Source organism: Alligator sinensis, unplaced genomic scaffold (genome assembly GCF_000455745.1).
Source record: "Alligator sinensis unplaced genomic scaffold, ASM45574v1 scaffold1517_1, whole genome shotgun sequence".
Lineage (NCBI taxonomy): Eukaryota > Metazoa > Chordata > Crocodylia > Alligatoridae > Alligator > Alligator sinensis.
Window position 1 is genome coordinate 524,368 of NW_005842459.1, and position 18,032 is coordinate 542,399.

Below are 18,032 nucleotides of genomic sequence, written 5' to 3' on the forward strand. Positions count from 1 at the left end.
TGCTGTTCTCCCGTAGCTGACCAGACCGGCCCAGGACTTGCTCATGTCGGTTTGCATGAACTGCAATACTCATGGCTCCGAGGACATGGAGGTCATCTCCAACCTGATCAAAATCCGCCTCAAGCCCAAAGTTCTTCTCAACCACTACATGCTGTGTGTTAGGTAAGCAGGCAGTGGGGCATGTCAGCAGATTGCAGTCGAGGAGGGTGCCAAGGGGCTTACAGAACTGTTTGGAAGGGTGGGGGATATATAACCTCGCGGAAGCTCATTTTGGGGCATGTAAAGTAATGAGTATTGGTAGAGGTTGGTGATCTGGAAATTGGCCAGCAGGTCCTAGACATACTTGGTGCTTTTCTGTTCTGCTTGCGGTGCATTTTCTGTGAACTGAGACAGGGCCCGTGTGCCCAGCAGTGAGGATTTCCCAGGCTGGGGTTGCTCTGACAGTTCTGGCCTTCCCTCTGCAGGGAGCTGTTGAATGCGCACCGAGACAACCTGGGCACCATGATCAAGTTTGTGATTTTCAACGAACTTTCCAACGCAAGAAACCCCAACAACATGCAGATCCTGTACACAGTGCTGCAGCACAGCTCAGAGCAAGCACCAAAGGTAGGGGCGGCTGCCTGGCTGGACTCCTGGACTATGTCTTTCTCTGTCCAAGGGATAGAGGGACTCAGCCGGACCTTTACTGCAGGGAGAGGCTGTAAGATTCCTCTTTTGGAACTCTGAGTCCCAAACGTGTCTGGAGCTGGTGTCCATTGGTGCTTTCCTGCTCCCACATGCTCCAGGTGTCTGGCTTTGCTATCAGTGTGGCCATCATGTTGGTGAGAAATGTTTTGGAGAGCAGCTTTTCTCTTGGAGCCCTTCAGCAAATTCATTCTAGCATTACTGTGGGCTGAGCAGGTGGCACTGATGCCAGCAGGGCTTCAGCATGTCTTGTTCATTTGCCCATGGATGCTGACAGTTGATGCTGGGCGCTAACGAGTTTCTCCCTGTGTCCCCTTCTGTGTGCCCCAGTACCTGGCGATGGTGTTTCAGGATCTCCTGACTAACAAGGATGATTATTTGCGGGCCTCACGGGCGCTGCTGCGAGAGATCATCAAACAAACGAAGCATGAAATCAATTTCCAGGCTTTCTGCCTGGGTCTCATGCAGGAGCGGAAGGAGCCCCAGTACCTCGACATGGAATTCAAGGTACACCTTGTCTCTTTCTCACACAGCGGCTGATTCTCCTGGTAGTGTCCAGAGGAGACTCACTGAGGCTTTCTACCTTTGGCGGCTTGACTCCCAGCCAGGTCTCCTGACCTTCATTCCATGGCTCATGCACCTCCTTGCCTGTACCCCTGTGACTGTGCCCAAGAAGCCACATCCTGGCTGCCCAGCTTGTTTACTGGTACTTACAGTTCAATGGCTGTCCCTTCAACCCTCTCCTAAGGAAGGAATAAGCTAGCTTAGTCACCCTTCTTTGTCTGTCATGTCTTGATGCCTCCTGATTGATACTTGCCATCATTGCTTCCTCATCCAGTTTGATCTTCCAGGAAGCTCTAGCAGCCCTTTCAGTTGGGTCTTTGCCTCAGGGATGCATCTGAAATACTGCTGACCCCATTGTTCTTCCCTTAGGAGCGATTTGTCATCCATGTAACAGACCTGTTGGCTGTCTCCATGATGCTCGGCATAACGGCCCAAGTGAAGGAGGCTGGGATCGCATGGGATAAAGGAGAGAAAAAGAGTAAGCCTGGGAATCCGGGGTCCTTCCCTCAACAAGGGGTATGTGCACTATGTGTCCTGCTGGCACTGGGGAAATAATGTGGCATCTGGGCATGGAAAGGGACTCCTAGATCCAGCAGGGTGGAGCCATGTGGACCTGCTGTTGTGCTGGGGAGCACTGGAGGGGCAGTAAATCCAGCAGCTGGTGAATGACTGCCTGTGGCAGTGGATGCTGGTGGGTGTGTGGGGTAGCCTCACAGGACTCAGTGCAGCTGCTGACCCACTGGGGCCACATGCTTGCAAAATGGCTGTTCCTGACAGCCAGCTTGGTCTCCCCCATTCTTCCAAGGGGCTGTGAAAAAAACGGAGCTGTAACACACCGGGTGTTTTTCAGATCTGGAGGTGCTGCGCTCCTTCCAGAACCAGATCGCCGCAATCCAGCGAGATGCTGTTTGGTGGCTCCACACTGTTGTTCCGTCTATCAGCAAACTGGCACCCAAGGACTACGTGCACTGGTAGGAGGGTCAGCAAAGCGGAGGCATTACCTAGTAAAGCTGCCCTTCTCATTCTTGTCCTGCATCATTGCAGAGCTTACAGCACATGTTCCATGGTGTATACGCTCAGGGGGGGATCAGAGTTCTTCCCCCATATCACTGAAGCAGCAGAAGCACTGCCCTCACCCCAAGAGAGGGCCTCAGATACAGCCCCTTTGCCAGCAGCAAACATCAGTTCAAACCTTTTCTAACTGTCTTCTCTGTTCAGCCAGCTCTCAGAGCCAACTGGAGAACGTCCACAGTAGTAATAATCCAGTAATGCTGTCAGAGAAAGTCTTCTGGACATTGTGGGGCTTTTGATCTGAAGCCTGGTTCTTCAGCTGGAAAGCCCTGTATGTGGCAGTGACTAGATAGTATGCTCTTGTTTCAGAGTGCACCCTTTGAAGAGGGATTAGATAGTTCACAACATTGGTAACAGATCAGAGGGTTCAAGCTCGGATCGAGCTGGAGCCAGCAGTAGCTGAAACCTGATTCTGTCTGACAGCTGTCAATGGTTCCCATGGAGGTATCACAGACGGAAGTGTCACACCACAATTGCCACTGCTGTTGGTACCAACTGCCCCTAGGTAGCTGTAGTGGAACACCCCTCACCAAAGCAGTAGGTCAGATGCCCACCAGCAACCCCAGCTGTGGGGTGTCCTGCTGCTGGCCATGTAACACATGTTCTGAGGCAGCTCCTCTAAGTTCCCAAAGTGGCTGTGTGCAATGGGCTGCGGAAACAGTTACTGTCCTCTTTGTTACTGCCTCTCTGCAGCCTCCACAAGGTGCTGTTCACAGAGCAACCAGAGACATACTATAAATGGGACAACTGGCCCCCTGAGAGTGACCGCAAGTAAGTGTGCGCCCAGCTGGGGGTGCCCTTGGCAGAGGTTTGGCAGCAGGGAGTGGGGAAAAGATGAGATGCTTTGGGTGCTTAGGCTGTTGTATGTGTCTTGGAGACATCTGCTCTGATTTGATTTTCACAGCGCATTGCAGTGCCCTTAGGCAAGGGATTCTCCAACCTCTAGCTTCCTCTCTCTTCCTTCACCCATCCCCAGAGCCAGGCAGCTCTCAGTGCTCCTGCAATTACAGGGAGAGTGATGATGCATCCTGCTCTGGGCAGCTGAAATCTGCCCCAGGCAGCAGAGTGCAGCTGCAGGTGGTCCAATCAAACTGAGTGCTAAAGGCAGTTTGTTTCAGGGTGGGATTAAAATGCAGGGGGGGAGTCAAGCAATTCCCTGGCCATTGAGCAGAGCTGTGGTAGATTCTCGTCTGCTCATGCTGGTTTCCTGTCTGAGCAGCGCTATCAGGTGAGGTCCCCTCTGTCTGGCAGCAGTACCCACTGACTTCCTCCTCTCTCCTCAGTTTCTTTCTTCGCCTCTGCTCTGAGGTGCCCATCCTGGAAGATACGCTCATGCGAATCCTGGTGATTGGTTTGTCACGGGACCTTCCCCTTGGCCCTGCTGATGCTATGGAGCTTGCTGACCACCTGGTGAAACGGGCTGCAGCTGTTCAGGCAGACGGTAGGATTGGGGTGTATGTGAATGGTACGGTTGCATTCACCTACACCTTGTACAATGGTGTACTTGTTTATCTTCCCACTCCTTATCTGTGCCTCAATAACAAACTTAATTTTGACCTCCAGGATGACTTACAGATTTTGTCATCTGTGTCAAACCTGATATCTACTTTCCTCAGGAGAATGCCTTTGTATCATTCGGGCTGATTGGGTCACAGTTAGGAGTATTGTCAAAGTGTCTGTCATAGCACACAGCAACCTTTGGCCACTGGTGAATAGAAAAGTCTAATCTAAGTCCTCCTAATGTACGTGGGAAAAGCTGAGCAATAATACTAAACGTCCCAGTGAGGCCGTGCCCAAACCTAGAGCAACAGCTGCTTCTGTTTCAGGTATTGAAACAGTCTGTTATAAGTCAAAGGAACGTGTGGAGCCAGGCATCAAATCTAAAATGCATTTGAACTTTTCTGAATTCGAGGGGCAGAACAGATGTAACTAATTTTTCTAGGTAATTAAATCTGTTCACTGAAAGCAAATAACTGGTGTTACATAAAACGATACTTTTCCCTAAACAAGAATTTAAACCAAGCCTTAGCTGAAAAAGTCAATATAGCCTTAATTATAGAGCTGCTGTTGACTTCTCCCTCCACCTCACTGTGATGTTTTTGTTCCTAAAATCATGTGATGCCATAAAAACCTGTGATCCGAGACTTTGTTAGTGTCTACTGTAAGATCTATTACCTTGAACCTTAAATGACTTTCAGTCCAGTTCCCCCATTTACACCTCTCTTTACCCTTTTCTATTTAGATGTAGAGGTCCTGAGAGTGGAGAGAATCCAGCTGATTGATGCAGTCCTGAACTTGTGCACTTACCACCATCCAGAGAACATCCAGCTGCCAGCGGGGTAAGGTCATATGTATAAGCCTGTATATGATATTCTAGCCCCTTTTCATGCTGTTGCTGGCAAGATGGGCCCCCAGATGTAAGACACTTGTTTTTGCAGCGTTACAATACAGACAAGAGTAATGGTACCTTCCTCAAGGTCTCACTCTGTTGGGAAGTCCTTCAGAGCACAGGGAGGATCAATAGCAGTGGAGAAGCTCTGGGTCCTGTCTGCAGTTGGTATTTGAGACTGCCTCTTCCAGTTCTCTGTCTGCGCTCACCTGAGAAGAGCACTGAACTGGTGTGTCTGCAAGGCAATGATACCACATATAAATGGCCCAAGGCTGAGCAACAGCTCTGCATGCAAACAATAAACCTTCTGGAAATGGCTTTTTCCAGGTATCAGCCTCCAAATCTAGCTATCTCTACTCTCTACTGGAAGGCTTGGCCTCTTCTCCTCGTCGTGGCTGCGTTCAACCCTGAAAACATTGGTAAGTTGGAATGCCATAGGGCTGCGGGAGGCTGTTACAGGGTGCTTTGTGCTAGTCTTGCTGTCCATGCTAAGGGTGCATGTGGGGAAGGCTGAAGTTTACTCTGATTGTATAGTGGTTGTGCATTGAGTTATAAGAAGTGGGTGGGAAGGGGTGGAGTTGTCTAGAGGGGAAGCACAAGCTAGAAACCATGCTAGCAGCTGTCTAGAATGTTGGTGGAATGTGTTGCGGTGGGAGTAGACAGCGGGGGTCCAGTCCCCTGACTGTTGTTTCCTCTTATGCTGCAGGTTTTGCTGCCTGGGAGGAGTACCCCTCGCTGAAGATGCTCATGGAGATGGTTATGACCAAGTTAGTTATGTCTTTCAGTTTATTTTCACTCTTAGACCTCAGTTTTTTGAACCAAAGCTATAGTGGACCAGTTCCTTACCTTCTCTCCCACTTGGGAGGGAAGATGGGATTGTGGGACAAAGCTTGCCAAAGTGAATTCTGTTGAATGGCAGCTGTGGTCAAGCCTAGAGAGAGAGAGACCTCCACGAGCAGTGGAACCAGGCTTTGCACATGCCAGGGTGGCAGTGGGAAGTGCTTTCTTGGCAAGTGTTCATGCCCCTGCCCATTTGGAAGACCTACTGGCATTTTCACTGGCTGTTGGAAGTAGAAACATTGCAGCGTTTTGACTCTTTGACCTTCCTTGAAGTTCTGGGCTGAGCAAGTAACTCTGACTCTTCTTCCCAGTAATTACTCCTACCCTCCCTGCACCCTGACGGATGAGGAGACCCGCACAGAGATGATTAATCGCGAGCTTCAAATCTCTCAGCGGGAGAAGCAGGAAATTCTGGCATTTGAGGGTCACTTGGCTGCTGCGTCCACAAAGCAAACTATTACAGAGAGCAGCAGCCTCTTGCTGTCTCAGCTGACCAGCCTGGACCCACAGTAAGTAGCCTTCATACTGCAATCAGTCTCGCCCCAGCGTCAGGACTCAGAGGGAGGAACAAGGCTGAAGATCTCATGGGGCTGAGGAAAAAGCCCAGTGTATGAGCTTTTGGAAAGAGTTGGGGGAGAAACAGGACAGTATTGGCCAGAGTGAGTGAGGAGCTGTAGGGCAAAAGAACCAGGGCCCTTCCGCATAGAGTACCCCTGCCTTCCCCTCTTCCCTGGCACGTGCACATCTTTTTGCAAACTCTGCATCTTAGTGAAGGGGCAATTGGCCATGTGCTTGTCCTGCTTGTGTCTCTGGCAGGGGCCCCCCACGCAGACCTCCACCACATGTCCTGGAGCAGGTGAAAAGTCTCAATCAGTCCCTGCGCTTAGGTCACCTCCTCTGTCGCAGCCGCCACCCAGACTTCCTACTCAACATCATCCAGAGGCAGGTGGGTTTCCTGAGGGCCTGGGGGAGTGACTGTGTGGCTGGGAGGAAGCATGGGAGCAGCTAGAGGGGTCTGAAAACGGTTCATTTCTCTTGGGTCGCATCTTGCTGCAATCTGTGGCAGCCTCTTGCCAATTGGGAATGCGAAACGTGGGATCCTGGTTCCACCAGCTTATCGTTGTCACTGTCTTCGTCCCAAGGCCTCCTCCCAGTCCATGCCATGGCTGGCAGACCTAGTGCAATCCAGCGAGGGCTCCCTGGATGTCCTTCCAGTCCAGTGCCTTTGCGAGTTCCTGTTGCATGATGCTGCTGATGAGTCTGCCTCCGGTGAGGAAGAGGAGGAGGGAGAAAGCAAAGAGCAACGTGCCAAGAAGCGCCAGGTGAGAGGCCCCTGCTCAGTTCCAGGTCAGGTGTTTGTTAAGGGCCTGTTTCCAACTTGATCTCACTGGATGGGTATGTCTCTCCACAGAGGCAGCAGAAGCAAAGGCAGCTCTTGGGGCGTCTGCAGGACTTGCTCTTGGGCCCCAAGGCTGATGAGCAGACAACATGTGAAGTGCTTGACTACTTTCTACGGCGCCTCAGTTCATCCCAGGTGGCCTCACGTGTTCTGGCCATGAAGGTGAGGAGAACAGGGTGCAGCTGGTTTGGGTTTTCCAGAAGCAGTGGGCAGAGCCACTCTGGGGCTTGGTAGATCTTTTTAATGGGGCTCCCATCTGTAACTACATTGCCTTTTGAGCTAAGATCCAATGCCTTTCTCTACCCCCATGTTTGTCTGTGCAAACTCTTCCCTCCTGTTTCCTGGAGCTTTCATATTGGCTGTACCAAAAAGAGCTAACTTCTCTGCTCCAAGCATACCTTTCTGATTATGGATACAGGACTTGGCTATCCCATGTGTGAAGTGTATGGTTTCTTTGGTTGCCACTTAGATGTAAATAGCTGATTTCTGATTATTGCAGTGGGATGGTGTTGGGGACTTTCCATTTGGGGGGTGGTCTTAGTTTATGGTTCAGTTTTGGAACCATTTCCCAGTTGTCTTATATATATATGGGCTTTATCTTTTGGGTGTTTGCCTGCAGGGACTGTCCTTGGTGCTGTCAGAAGGGGGACTGCGCGATGGAGAGGAGAAAGATCATCCTATGGAAGAAGACTCTGGTGACTCTGAACTCCTACAGGGGTATCAGTGGCTGCTTAGGGATTTACCACGCCTGCCGTTGTTTGACAGTGTTAGGGTGACTACATCTCTTGCCTTGCAACAAGTAAGTACAAGTAGGAGCAGTCAGAGTATGTGTACTTGTGGAGAAGAGTGGACTGCTCAGAGGGTCTAGAGTCTTCTGTCCTCTTGGAGCTAAACTGAACCAGAACAAGTGCAAGCGGGTGTAACTTAATAGTCCTCCTCCTTGTCATTCCAGGCTATCCACATGGAGACTGAACCTCAGACCATCAGTGCTTATTTGGTATACCTTTCCCAGCATGCACCAGTGGAGGACCAGGGACAGCACAATGACCTTGCTCTGGTGAGAGCCTGGCAGGGGGCCTCAGAGGGTAGCACCTTGATCCCAGCAGCTTTCTGCTCTGTAACTCCTTGCTGCTAATGAGCTATACAAGCTACCCACCTTGTGGTAGGGATATACAGAGGCCTTTCTGATTTGCATTTGTCACAGAAGTTAGATGGCATGTGCCTGTCAGATCTGGGACATAGGTGGCAAATGTCAGAGCGTGGGTATAATGCAGCTGCTGAGGTGACCAGCCCTGGGTATGTCTTGGTAAACGACGGGCAGTTAGGATCGTGCTAGGATAACACATCTCGGCACTACGCTTTCCGTAGTAACCAAAACAGGGCACCTGAATTGTTTTTCTGTTTTGAGTCATTGTTGGCCTCTCTGGTACCTGGCTATTTGTGGTAGTTATCCCCGTCTATAGATTTTTAGAGGCTGCTTTGCTGCCATTTTCTCTTCTTTTCCCTTGTGCTTTTGTTCAGTTGGGATATGAGTACTCTAAAGAATCCCCTGAACTGCCTCTTGGTGTCTAACATCCTCCTGGGAAGCTGTGCAGGGTGGTTTAATTGTCTTCTCTCTCTGGGTCCAGTGCCGTGTCTTGTTGAAAGAGTGAATACCATGAAATCCAAGTCTCCCAACCTTCATGACAAACCTTAAGCCTGCTAGAGCTTCCCTTTGCCATTGTAGAGCATGGGAATGGGGATGTGCTGGAGCCTTATAAGGAAGAAAAAAAATTTGGGCCGTGTCTTGTACTGTGGTGAACATTTCCTCTGAGTACAGTTGTGTGCATAACCCTGCGCCCCCCGTGTGTGAAATGGGATTTGAGGATTAATCTGGGGCAGGCTCAGTTGGATTAAGATTTTTTCCAGCAACTGAAACCAGAGAGAGGAGATGACTGCATGGGGCAGGTGCCCGTGGCACCATGCAGAGGCTTTCATGAGTGTCCTGTCTCTGCAGGATGTGGCCAGGCTCATCGTGGAGCGCTCCACCATCATGTCCCACCTCTTCTCTAAGCTCTCCTACTGTGCCGAGTCAGACGCAGTGCTGGTTGCTCTGCTCTGTGTCTTCTCTCACTACATCAGACGCATGCGCCAGAGCAAGGAAGGCGAGGAAGTGTACAGCTGGGTAGGTCCTTCTTCCCTGGATCCCTCCTTTCCCTCCAGCTGTCAACATGTCTCATTTCTCCACTTCCCTTCCTGATCTTTCTTTTCCGGCAGTCTGAGTCCCAGGATCAGGTGTTCCTGCGCTGGACCAGTGGGGAAACTGCCACGATGCACATCCTTGTGGTCCATGCCATGGTCATCCTGCTGACCCTGGGACCTCCTCAAGGTTGGTGATGTGTTGCTTGAATGATTCATGGGAGTTGCTGCTCTGGGGCATGGATCTAGGGGTGCAGCCTCCCCTACCCCGCGTGTACAGTCAGGGAGCTGTCTTTCTACCTGCAGTCTCCTGGGGAATCCTGGTTAGGGTTTCAGACTAAGCAGTGTTCCAGCTTCTGACTGTCTGCATGAGGTCTCTTCATACCTCTTCCTGACTTCTCCACATATCAGTGCATGGTCTGTGGGAGGAGGGCACTCGCACTCTTCCTGTCATTACTACTTAGTCTTGGCCACTTCTCTGTGAGACCCGGGGAACACGAACTTGGGAGCCAACCATGCCTCTTTCCCACCCCCACCCTTGTGGTGTTAGATGGTTTCCCCTCTGCTCTGTCAGCCGTAATAACCTGTTCATTATCCCTTCCCATGCTTGCCTTGGTGCCCTTCATCACCCCACAGACTCTGCACAGTGGAGGCAACTTTCAAAGACAAACAGATTCCTTCTGTTTCTTTTTCCAACTCCCACGTGCCTTTATGCCTTTTGAAAGGCTCTTCCCAAGGGCCCTCATCTGTGGTCACATGCCTGCATGTTCAACCCCTCTTGCATTGCTGGTTATTTAAAATGTGAGCACTAGCAGTTAGACACCTGGCCAACAAGTCCCCTCCTTCCCCAGCAAGGGTTCCTGTTCCTAACTCCTGATTAGATGCCACAATTAAGAACAATTGAAAGGGGGGAATGTATGGGAGGGTGCGTGGGGCTCACATAGGCCATTTTTACTTGAGCATGTTGTCTGCTTTCTAAAATTGCCTAGGGAGCTCCATGTTACTTCTCTGTCTGGTTGATTTAAAATATATTTTATCCATAACAAGTAACAGACAGGCTTTTGGGGTCCATTGGAATATCATAAATCCACCTTGCAGTTCAGTAGGTATGTTTGAACTGGTGGCACCAAATCCTGCCTGGTGCTAATTCAGAGCTCTCTCCTTGATCAGGTGAATGGGCCCATGACTCTCCTTTCTTCTTGGTGTTTAGTTTGTTTCCTCACTAAAGTAGAAGGGTCATACAAGGAAATGGCCTGATGTCCGCTGAGAAGGGCAGGGAATATAATGTGTACTCAGTACCCATGTAGAGCAATTTCTGTGCCTACCTTTAAGTAGGGGACAGTGACTTTTACACCTTGCTGGATATCTGGTTCCCGGAAAAGAAGCCACTCCCCACAGCCTTTCTTGTGGACACCTCAGAGGAGGCTCTGCTGCTTCCTGACTGGCTCAAGCTGCGCATGATCCGCTCCGAGGTTCCTCGCCTAGTGGATGCAGGTGAGCCGAGCCCAAGGGACCTCCTGTGGGAATCCCTGAAGCTGAGGAAATGGGAAGGTTGTATCAGCCAGGCCTAGTGACTGGGAGCTGTAGTGCGTCTTTGGTCCTTGAGCCCATGTATGATCTAGATCTGAATGATGGGGATGCGGGTCACTGTTGGCCCCAGAGGGAACTTGAGTTTAGAGGGGACTGTCTGTCAGCTACTTCTCATTTCTTCCTTTGCAGTGGACAGTCACTCAGCCTCCAGGCACAAGGCCCTGCTGCACTGGCCCGATTGCCAAAGGTTGTCCATCACACAGAGACTTAAGGAGTTGGGCCAGCTCATGAGGGGAGGCAAATGGGGCCTCTCCACCTACCCTTTAGTGCTGGTTTGTGTTGCCCACATACAATTTCTTTCTCTGCTAAAAGCATGTATTTTGTATGTGGGAGTCAGCAAACAGCATTTAAAGCTGGGGGGTGGAAAGAGGGAGGTAGGTCCTCTCATCCCAGAAAGCTAATACTGGTGGGAAGTGAATAAACAGTAGCATTTAGCAGAGAACTGGGACTTGAAGGGAGACAAGAGCCCTCTTACTTCAGGCCCCACTGGGAACAGTGCAGCTCTGTTCTGAGCTCTGTTCATGCCTAGCTGACCCTGACTCCAGCTTTGGTAAGGAAACACTTTGGTTGTTGAAGTCTAGAAGTCAGTACTGCCTGGCCAAAGACTGAGCCTTTCCATTTATTTAAAGGAAGTGAGGGACTGAAGAAACTCGATGTAAGGCCTGCCTTTTACCTATACTGGGGTGGCCAGTCTGTGGCAGATACCACAGGTGACACAGGCAACTGCTGTATGTGATGCAGCAGATTGGGGAGCAAGCAACATGGTGGCAAATAAGGCAAGGAGCAGAAAGCAGCGTAGTAGATCAAGCAAGGAGCACAGGGCAGGAAGCAGAAAGCACATGACCATCCTGGGCAGGGACCAGAAGGCAGAATAGCAGATTGGGTAAGGGAAAGGGATCAGAGTAGCACTCGGGGAGGGTGTGGGGTTAATTTATGGCATGGCTGTGGGGAAAAAAAAGGTTGACACCCACTGATGTATACTAAGTCCATTTCTGTGTCGTGTTTTGAATTAATTGGCTCTCATATGTTCTCCAGTGTTGTATATGTTCCAGCTTGCCTAACCCTGGCAGTGTCTGACTTTAACCCAGCTTCTGGTTCTGGTCACTTTTCTTATCATGTGGCTCTTCACTGCTCTCGTAATTCTTTGCGTTTGGGCTTTTGTCCCTTCCTTGTTAATTAAATGACAGCTCTCCATAACCGGTGATTGAATTATTCAATAATTCCCGCCTGCAGTCATCAACGGATTGGGTGGAAGTTATTTTTAATACAAATGATCTGGTTCTTTATCAAATTAAAGCGAAGATCAAATTAACCAGTGAGTGAATTAACTAGAAGATGTAATAAGAAGAGAAATATGTGCAGAACAAAGGAAAGATGGCAAGCAGCTGTCAGTTTGCCTCAAGGCCTGCTACAGCTCTGTTAGGAAATATGTCACTACTGGTGCATCCCAGCCCAAAAGAATCAGCTAAGAGACATGTCCTTTGAATGAGGGATGCAGGTTTCTGACTGGCCTCTCATATATTCTCAGCACTGCAGGACCTGGAACCCCAGCAGCTGCTTCTCTTTGTTCAATCCTTTGGTATCCCAGTCTCCAGCATGAGCAAACTCCTTCAGTACCTGGATCAGGCAGTATCTCACGACCCCCAGACACTGGAGCAGAACATCATGGACAAGAGTAAGAGCCAGGGGTCAGGCTGTTTGGGACACATCTCCTTCTAGAGCAGCTGTTTGTTTTCAACCTGCTTTGTTAGTATGAAGTATTTTGCAGCTTTCTTTTGAGGACCCAAGCTAGCTTGGTGATTCCTCTGTCAGGCTCACTTGGTTCTTTCGATGGAGCCACATTTGGGGAGGCCTTAGAAATGTTTCCCCAAGGTGGGGGAAGGGGTTTCTGGCTGGAGAGTTTGGGAACCATTTGAGTGGCAGCTGCTGGCTTTAAGGAAGTTGGGGTTTGTTTATGTCAGTGTTTCTCTGCTTGCTTACCAAGTAGGAGCTGCATGGCTGGCTACCTCTTCTGTTCTGACTGGGAGATGAAGGGAGGCCGTGGTCATGTCTTGTTCTTTTTTCAGATTACATGGCTCATCTTGTAGAAGTTCAGCATGAGAGAGGAGCTACTGGGGGCCAGACCTTCCACTCCCTGCTCACCGCCTCCCTGCCAACACGCCGAGGTATTGCACAAACTACCCTCATCTCTCTTAGATCAGAGCCTGCTCACAGACCCTTCACCTTAGCCTTTGTCAAAACCAGGCAGAGTCTGCCTTGTCTGTACCTAGTTGTATTTCAGCTTGTTTCAGAGCTGGGGGGGGGGGGGGGGGGGGGGGTCTTCCTAAATGCTGATTTACCTATGTACACCAGCTCTAGGGAGGTCTCTGCTCTCCCCGCCTATGCTAGAGGACAAAGTCTCATGCATCTAAAGTACTTGACTATGGTGGAATCTGCCTTAGGTTTCCTTTGTTACTCGGCTTCTCTTGTTTGTCCTATATGGAAATAAAGCTGTTATTTGCATGACACCAACTAACAAGATTGTAGTGCTGGGGGAAAATTTCTTCCTTGGGCCCCAGTTGAAGACTCTTGCCTGTGTTTAATCTCTCTGCAGACAGCACGGAGACACCAAGGCCAAAAATTAGTCCCGAGACCCCACAAGGACAAGGCAGGATTCGGGCCCTGACACAGATCCGGGTCCTGGGCCCAGAGGATGACCTGGCAGGCATGTTTCTTCAGGTACTGCGTCTGTCTTGGATTTACAAAGCAGTATTTTCTGCAGCCACTTCCCTGGAGTGTCTTTTCCAGGCTCCCAACTTTGGCACTGCACTGTTTGGCTTCATTAACTCCTCTGACCTCCTGCACTTATGTGGGGGTGGGTGGCAAGGGGTGGGGGTGGGATGCGTGGCCAGACACAGAGCGGCGGCAGTGCAGAATGGTGGGAAGTGGCGGCAGCCGCAGTGCGTGAGCTTCTCCCTCCTGTGTCCGGCCCACTAGGTGGTGCCTGTGCAGCCTGCAGAGGGGCACTGCTGCCCACACCCCACCCCAGCCCTGCTCCTGGCAGGCAGAGGCTCGGGGTGGTGGGTGGCTGCGCTCTGGCCCCACTTGCTTGCGCATACCCCCTAAGGTCCTCCCAAGTACCCCTGGGGGGTATGCATACCCCCAGGTTGACAGCCCTTGCTCTAAGGTATTTGGCTTTAAGGTAATGGCAAGATCTTGCAGTTAAACCATGGAGTTGGTGGTGTTGGTTTCACTTCTCAACTCTGCCATGAGTAGCAGTTCTCTGGGGAAGTCTCTTAGCCTGGCTGTCTTGAATTTCCATCCTCCATAGCATGCTGCCCCTTGGCAGTGTGGCAGGGATGAATCTGAATGTTCAGGATGTGCTTGCAGGTCCTTGGATAAAAAAAGTTTTTTTTATATATATATATAAAAATATAAAAAAAAGGATTGGGCTTAATGGTCTCGCTGGGGCCACGTGCCTAGGACTTGCACTGTGTTCTTCCGTTGGACACAGAAGCTGGGACTGTGGTGCCCATCTCATCTAGTGACTGCTGCCAGGCGAAAGGGTGATGTCACCCTGTCAGGAAAGAGCCTGTGTTGCAGTCCCTTCTTGACTGTGGGCTGTTCCACCAGTGGTCCTTTTTGTTCTCTCACAAACTGCTGCTCTTCTCTGTCCTCTCAGCTCTTTCCCCTGAACCCCGATCCCCGGTGGCAGAGCTCAAACCTGCGCCCCATCTTCCTGGCATTGCAACAGGCCCTGGGGCAGGAGCTGGCTCGCATCCGCCAGGGGAATGTGCAGACGGCGGGGATTGCAGCCCGTCTCCTCCAGGCAGTGGCAGCATTGATGAACTCTCCACACAGTGGGACCCTGGTCATGGCAATGCACCACAACCACTTCATCTCCTGTCCACTGATGCGGCAACTCTACCAGTACCAGGTGGGGTGTGGGCCCAGGCCTCTTTCCAGCATGCAGTGGTTTGGTGGTGGGACGGGGGGGAGCCCTTTGAAAACTAAGAAGGGGGAGGTACTGGCCACATGGAGTCTCAGGGAGCAGTAACTGCAGTATAGCACTGGCCTTCAGAACAGGCTGAGGTTACCTCATGCTGCATTGGTAGAGGAAAGCAAGGAGTCTCAGGTGACTAGCTGTATCAGGATGTTTTGCAGTGAGTCCTTCCACATGTTTACTTGGCTGCTACAGGTCACTGCATGGCTGTTCCAGGTGGGAGGCTGGTAGCACCTGGTCTGGCCACCTGGCTGTGCCTCCCCTAACCCTGTGTTCATGCGCTTCTCCTGTCATTCTTGGTGTTCTTTCCCCAGCGCTGCATGCCCCAGGACACGGCCTTCTCTTCGCTCTTCTTTAAAGTCCTTATGCAGATGCTGCAGTGGCTGGAGAACCCTGCTGTGGAAGATGGGCCTCTGAATGCCCAGCTCAAGTCATTTGCTGTGCAGTACTCAGCGCGGCACAGGATCAATGACGGTGCGAAGCATTGCATAGATGGTGGGGCAGAGCAGAGAAGGGTGCAACCCAAAACCGCATCTAGAGTGCAGTGCTGTCTACCCTCTCCCTGGGTAGGATATAGGGGTGGGTCATGCCTCTGCATGTTGTGAGCCCCCCAAAATTGCTTGTGCTAGCCCAGGAGTGGCTTTACTTGAGCTCATGTCCACCTATTACCATGGAGGCATTATTCAGTCCAAATGATTCAATGTGGGAAGGATTTTTAAGGAAGGCCCATCCATGGATGGTTTTGTAGAGCAGGCCAGAGGGGTTGGAGATCTCAGCACTGCTGCTCAGACATGATAATGTGCTGAGGGTAATTGTCATGCAAGGCATTCAAGTGACTGCAAGGCACAACAAATTTACACTATCTTTAATATTACAATTTGCCCTTTGGGGAAGGGAGTTCTGGAGAATGCAGCCCAGAGCTCAGGCTTGAGGACTGGACTTGATAGCCCTTGTGTTTTACTTGTATTTTCTAGGGTTGTAACCCTGGTTTTTCTCTTAGCTGTGTGTGCTTGTTCCTGGCAGCACCACTATCAGCTGGGGTTTACTTATGGGAGGGAAATGGAGCCAGTACATGCTGGTTTCACATGTGGCGCTCTTAACAGAGCAGGGGCTGATGCTGCAGTTCACATGAGAGGCCACAGCTGGTTGCCACAGCTGAGGACCCTGGTGTGGTTCCAGTGGTGCCAATCCTGTGATCTCCCTACAGTCCGCAGTGGCTTCCTACACCTGGCTGAAGCACTGGCATTCCGTCGGGATCCCGACTTGGTTAGCTCCACGCTGCGCGCTGTCATCACAACTGTGAAATCAGGAGAGAAGTGTAACGTGGAGCCAGAGCTTGTCAGCAAAGGTACGTCTGTCCTGTCCTCCCTCTTCAAGCCACAGAGGAGGGAGACACAGGAGGGAGTGAACATGTCCTTGCAGAACTAGAGAACTTTGTTCTCCTGATCAAAATAAGCTTGCTCCTGTCTTGTTATAGGTCTTTTTATTGTACTATTATGTTAAAGCTGCTTGGGGCATGGCTCTCCTATTAAGAACCAGGCTTGCTGCTGGTAGTTTGAGTGCAGGGGTCTGCCTTTTTCCCCAACACTCTAAGGCAGTGCTGTATGAAGGGTTCTCATGAAGTGTAGTCATCAGGCTCCGCACTGCTTTTTACAGTTTCTGAAACTTTGTCTCTCTGCTAGTCCTCCAAGGTCTGATTGAGACACGCTCTCCTTATGTGGAGGAGCTTCTGACCACCCTCTTCTCTGCTGCTGTTGAGACCACAGCCCGATTTCCTGCCATGAGACCAATTGCTGTAGTGAGCTCTCTGCTGCTCCAGGAGAAAGAGGAGACGCCTGTGAAGGAGATGGAAAGCTGCAGGTGAGTCCCAAGGCTAGTGGGTATCCTTTGCTTTGTCTGGTTTTGTGGCATCTTCACTGACATCTCTCCTCTTCTCTCTTCAGTGGTGAGGTTGCTTGGCTAGGGCCATCCTCAGGCCTTTTCATCGACTGGCTGGAGATGCTGGATCCAGAAGTCATCAGCAGCTGCCCAGACCTCCAGCAAAGGCTGCTCTTCTCCTGGAACAAGGTGAGGGTTGCATAGCTAAGGATGCATCTAAACTAAGTCAGTTTTCTTGGGCCTCACCCTTAAAGACTGACTTTTAGACTGTTCCACTGGTGGGAAAGGGTCTTGGACCCCACTCTATGCCATTACGCCAGTCCCAGAGGAGAACCAATGGTCTCTGAGGACCCTGTGTGGATCTTTTTTGCACTGTCTCTCACTGCCGTAGCTGAACATTTGCATTTCTGAAGCTCAAAGCACTTTTAAGGACATAGTTCCCCAACAGCCCTATCAACTAGGTTTTCCTATTAGATGGTGACACAGAAGGTACATAGCTATCCAAGTACTGGGCCAGGGACAAGGTTAGAAGTCAGCATCTTGGCTCCCAGTCCCATGCCCTGATTGCAAGGCAATACAGCTGTTCTAAAACTCAGGTCCCCATTTCTGCTGTTCTGCCTGTGTCTACATCTTCCCATAGTATCCTGGTGTCCTGTCCTCTCCAGTTCAGTGACCCGCATGGATTCATATTTTTCTTTCCTTGGTTCTTTCAGGCCAAGGATCAGTCTGGATCCCAGATACCCTCTTTTCGTCCATACCTGTTGGCTCTCCTCACTCACCAGTCAAGCTGGACCACACTGCACCAGTGCATCAGGCTTCTGCTTTGCAAAAACCGGGAGCAGAGGTGAGTCTTCCCCATTGGTCTGGTTGAGGAGTTTTATGTAGGCTAATCCAAGAAGGTGTACCAAGAAGGACAAGAAATCAGATAGCAAAGAATGTGGCTTCTCTTGCTGATCTTCCCCCTCCAATCAGCTCTGTTGCTTGGTGGGAAGGTGCCTAGTTCCAGTTTCTGTTTAGTTTGCTTGATATGGACATTATCCAATAGAAGTTACACAGGGGATTCAGACTTGTGTTGTAGCCTGTGAACACAGGAAGCATCTACTGTGTTATCCATCCAATGTTACCCTCTCTCCCGCCTTTTTGAATCCTGTGTGTTAAGCATCACTTGAATTGGTGACCAGCTCCTGGTTGTATTTGGCTTCCACAAGACTCCTGCATCCCTGGCTGAGTGCTTTCTCAAGGTGTCCCACCGTTGTGCTGTCCTTATAGTGAATCCTCAGATAGCCTCTGGGAGCAGGATCAAATCTCCTTTCTGGACTGGCTGTGAATCCCATGGATATATTGATCCAAGGTGCTAGGGATCTATAGACATGCCTGCCCCATGGGTGACTATTGCTGAAGGGCTGCATAGGCTCCATTCCCACACTTGCCTTTGAATCCCTTCTTATTCTCTTACA

General features: G+C 50.6%; 1 protein-coding gene across 1 annotated transcript in view; it reads left to right on the forward strand.

The window, feature by feature from the left end:
* Positions 1–18,032, forward strand: part of INTS1 (integrator complex subunit 1) — a gene marked incomplete at its 5' end in the record, with an annotated part of 29,346 nt that overhangs the window by 2,533 nt on the left and 8,781 nt on the right. Inside the window, 28 exons of the mRNA XM_014523194.2 lie at positions 17–162; positions 465–606; positions 1,015–1,191; positions 1,618–1,726; positions 2,099–2,219; positions 3,013–3,090; positions 3,603–3,760; positions 4,562–4,658; positions 5,036–5,127; positions 5,415–5,475; positions 5,860–6,057; positions 6,365–6,494; positions 6,691–6,870; positions 6,960–7,109; positions 7,567–7,746; positions 7,900–8,004; positions 8,944–9,111; positions 9,204–9,315; positions 10,458–10,619; positions 12,244–12,390; positions 12,782–12,880; positions 13,309–13,433; positions 14,377–14,631; positions 15,012–15,171; positions 15,905–16,045; positions 16,380–16,557; positions 16,641–16,764; positions 17,289–17,419. Of these exons, the coding sequence (XP_014378680.1) occupies positions 17–162; positions 465–606; positions 1,015–1,191; positions 1,618–1,726; positions 2,099–2,219; positions 3,013–3,090; positions 3,603–3,760; positions 4,562–4,658; positions 5,036–5,127; positions 5,415–5,475; positions 5,860–6,057; positions 6,365–6,494; positions 6,691–6,870; positions 6,960–7,109; positions 7,567–7,746; positions 7,900–8,004; positions 8,944–9,111; positions 9,204–9,315; positions 10,458–10,619; positions 12,244–12,390; positions 12,782–12,880; positions 13,309–13,433; positions 14,377–14,631; positions 15,012–15,171; positions 15,905–16,045; positions 16,380–16,557; positions 16,641–16,764; positions 17,289–17,419 (3,926 nt within the window). The remainder of the gene's footprint in view (positions 1–16; positions 163–464; positions 607–1,014; positions 1,192–1,617; positions 1,727–2,098; positions 2,220–3,012; positions 3,091–3,602; positions 3,761–4,561; positions 4,659–5,035; positions 5,128–5,414; positions 5,476–5,859; positions 6,058–6,364; positions 6,495–6,690; positions 6,871–6,959; positions 7,110–7,566; positions 7,747–7,899; positions 8,005–8,943; positions 9,112–9,203; positions 9,316–10,457; positions 10,620–12,243; positions 12,391–12,781; positions 12,881–13,308; positions 13,434–14,376; positions 14,632–15,011; positions 15,172–15,904; positions 16,046–16,379; positions 16,558–16,640; positions 16,765–17,288; positions 17,420–18,032) is intronic.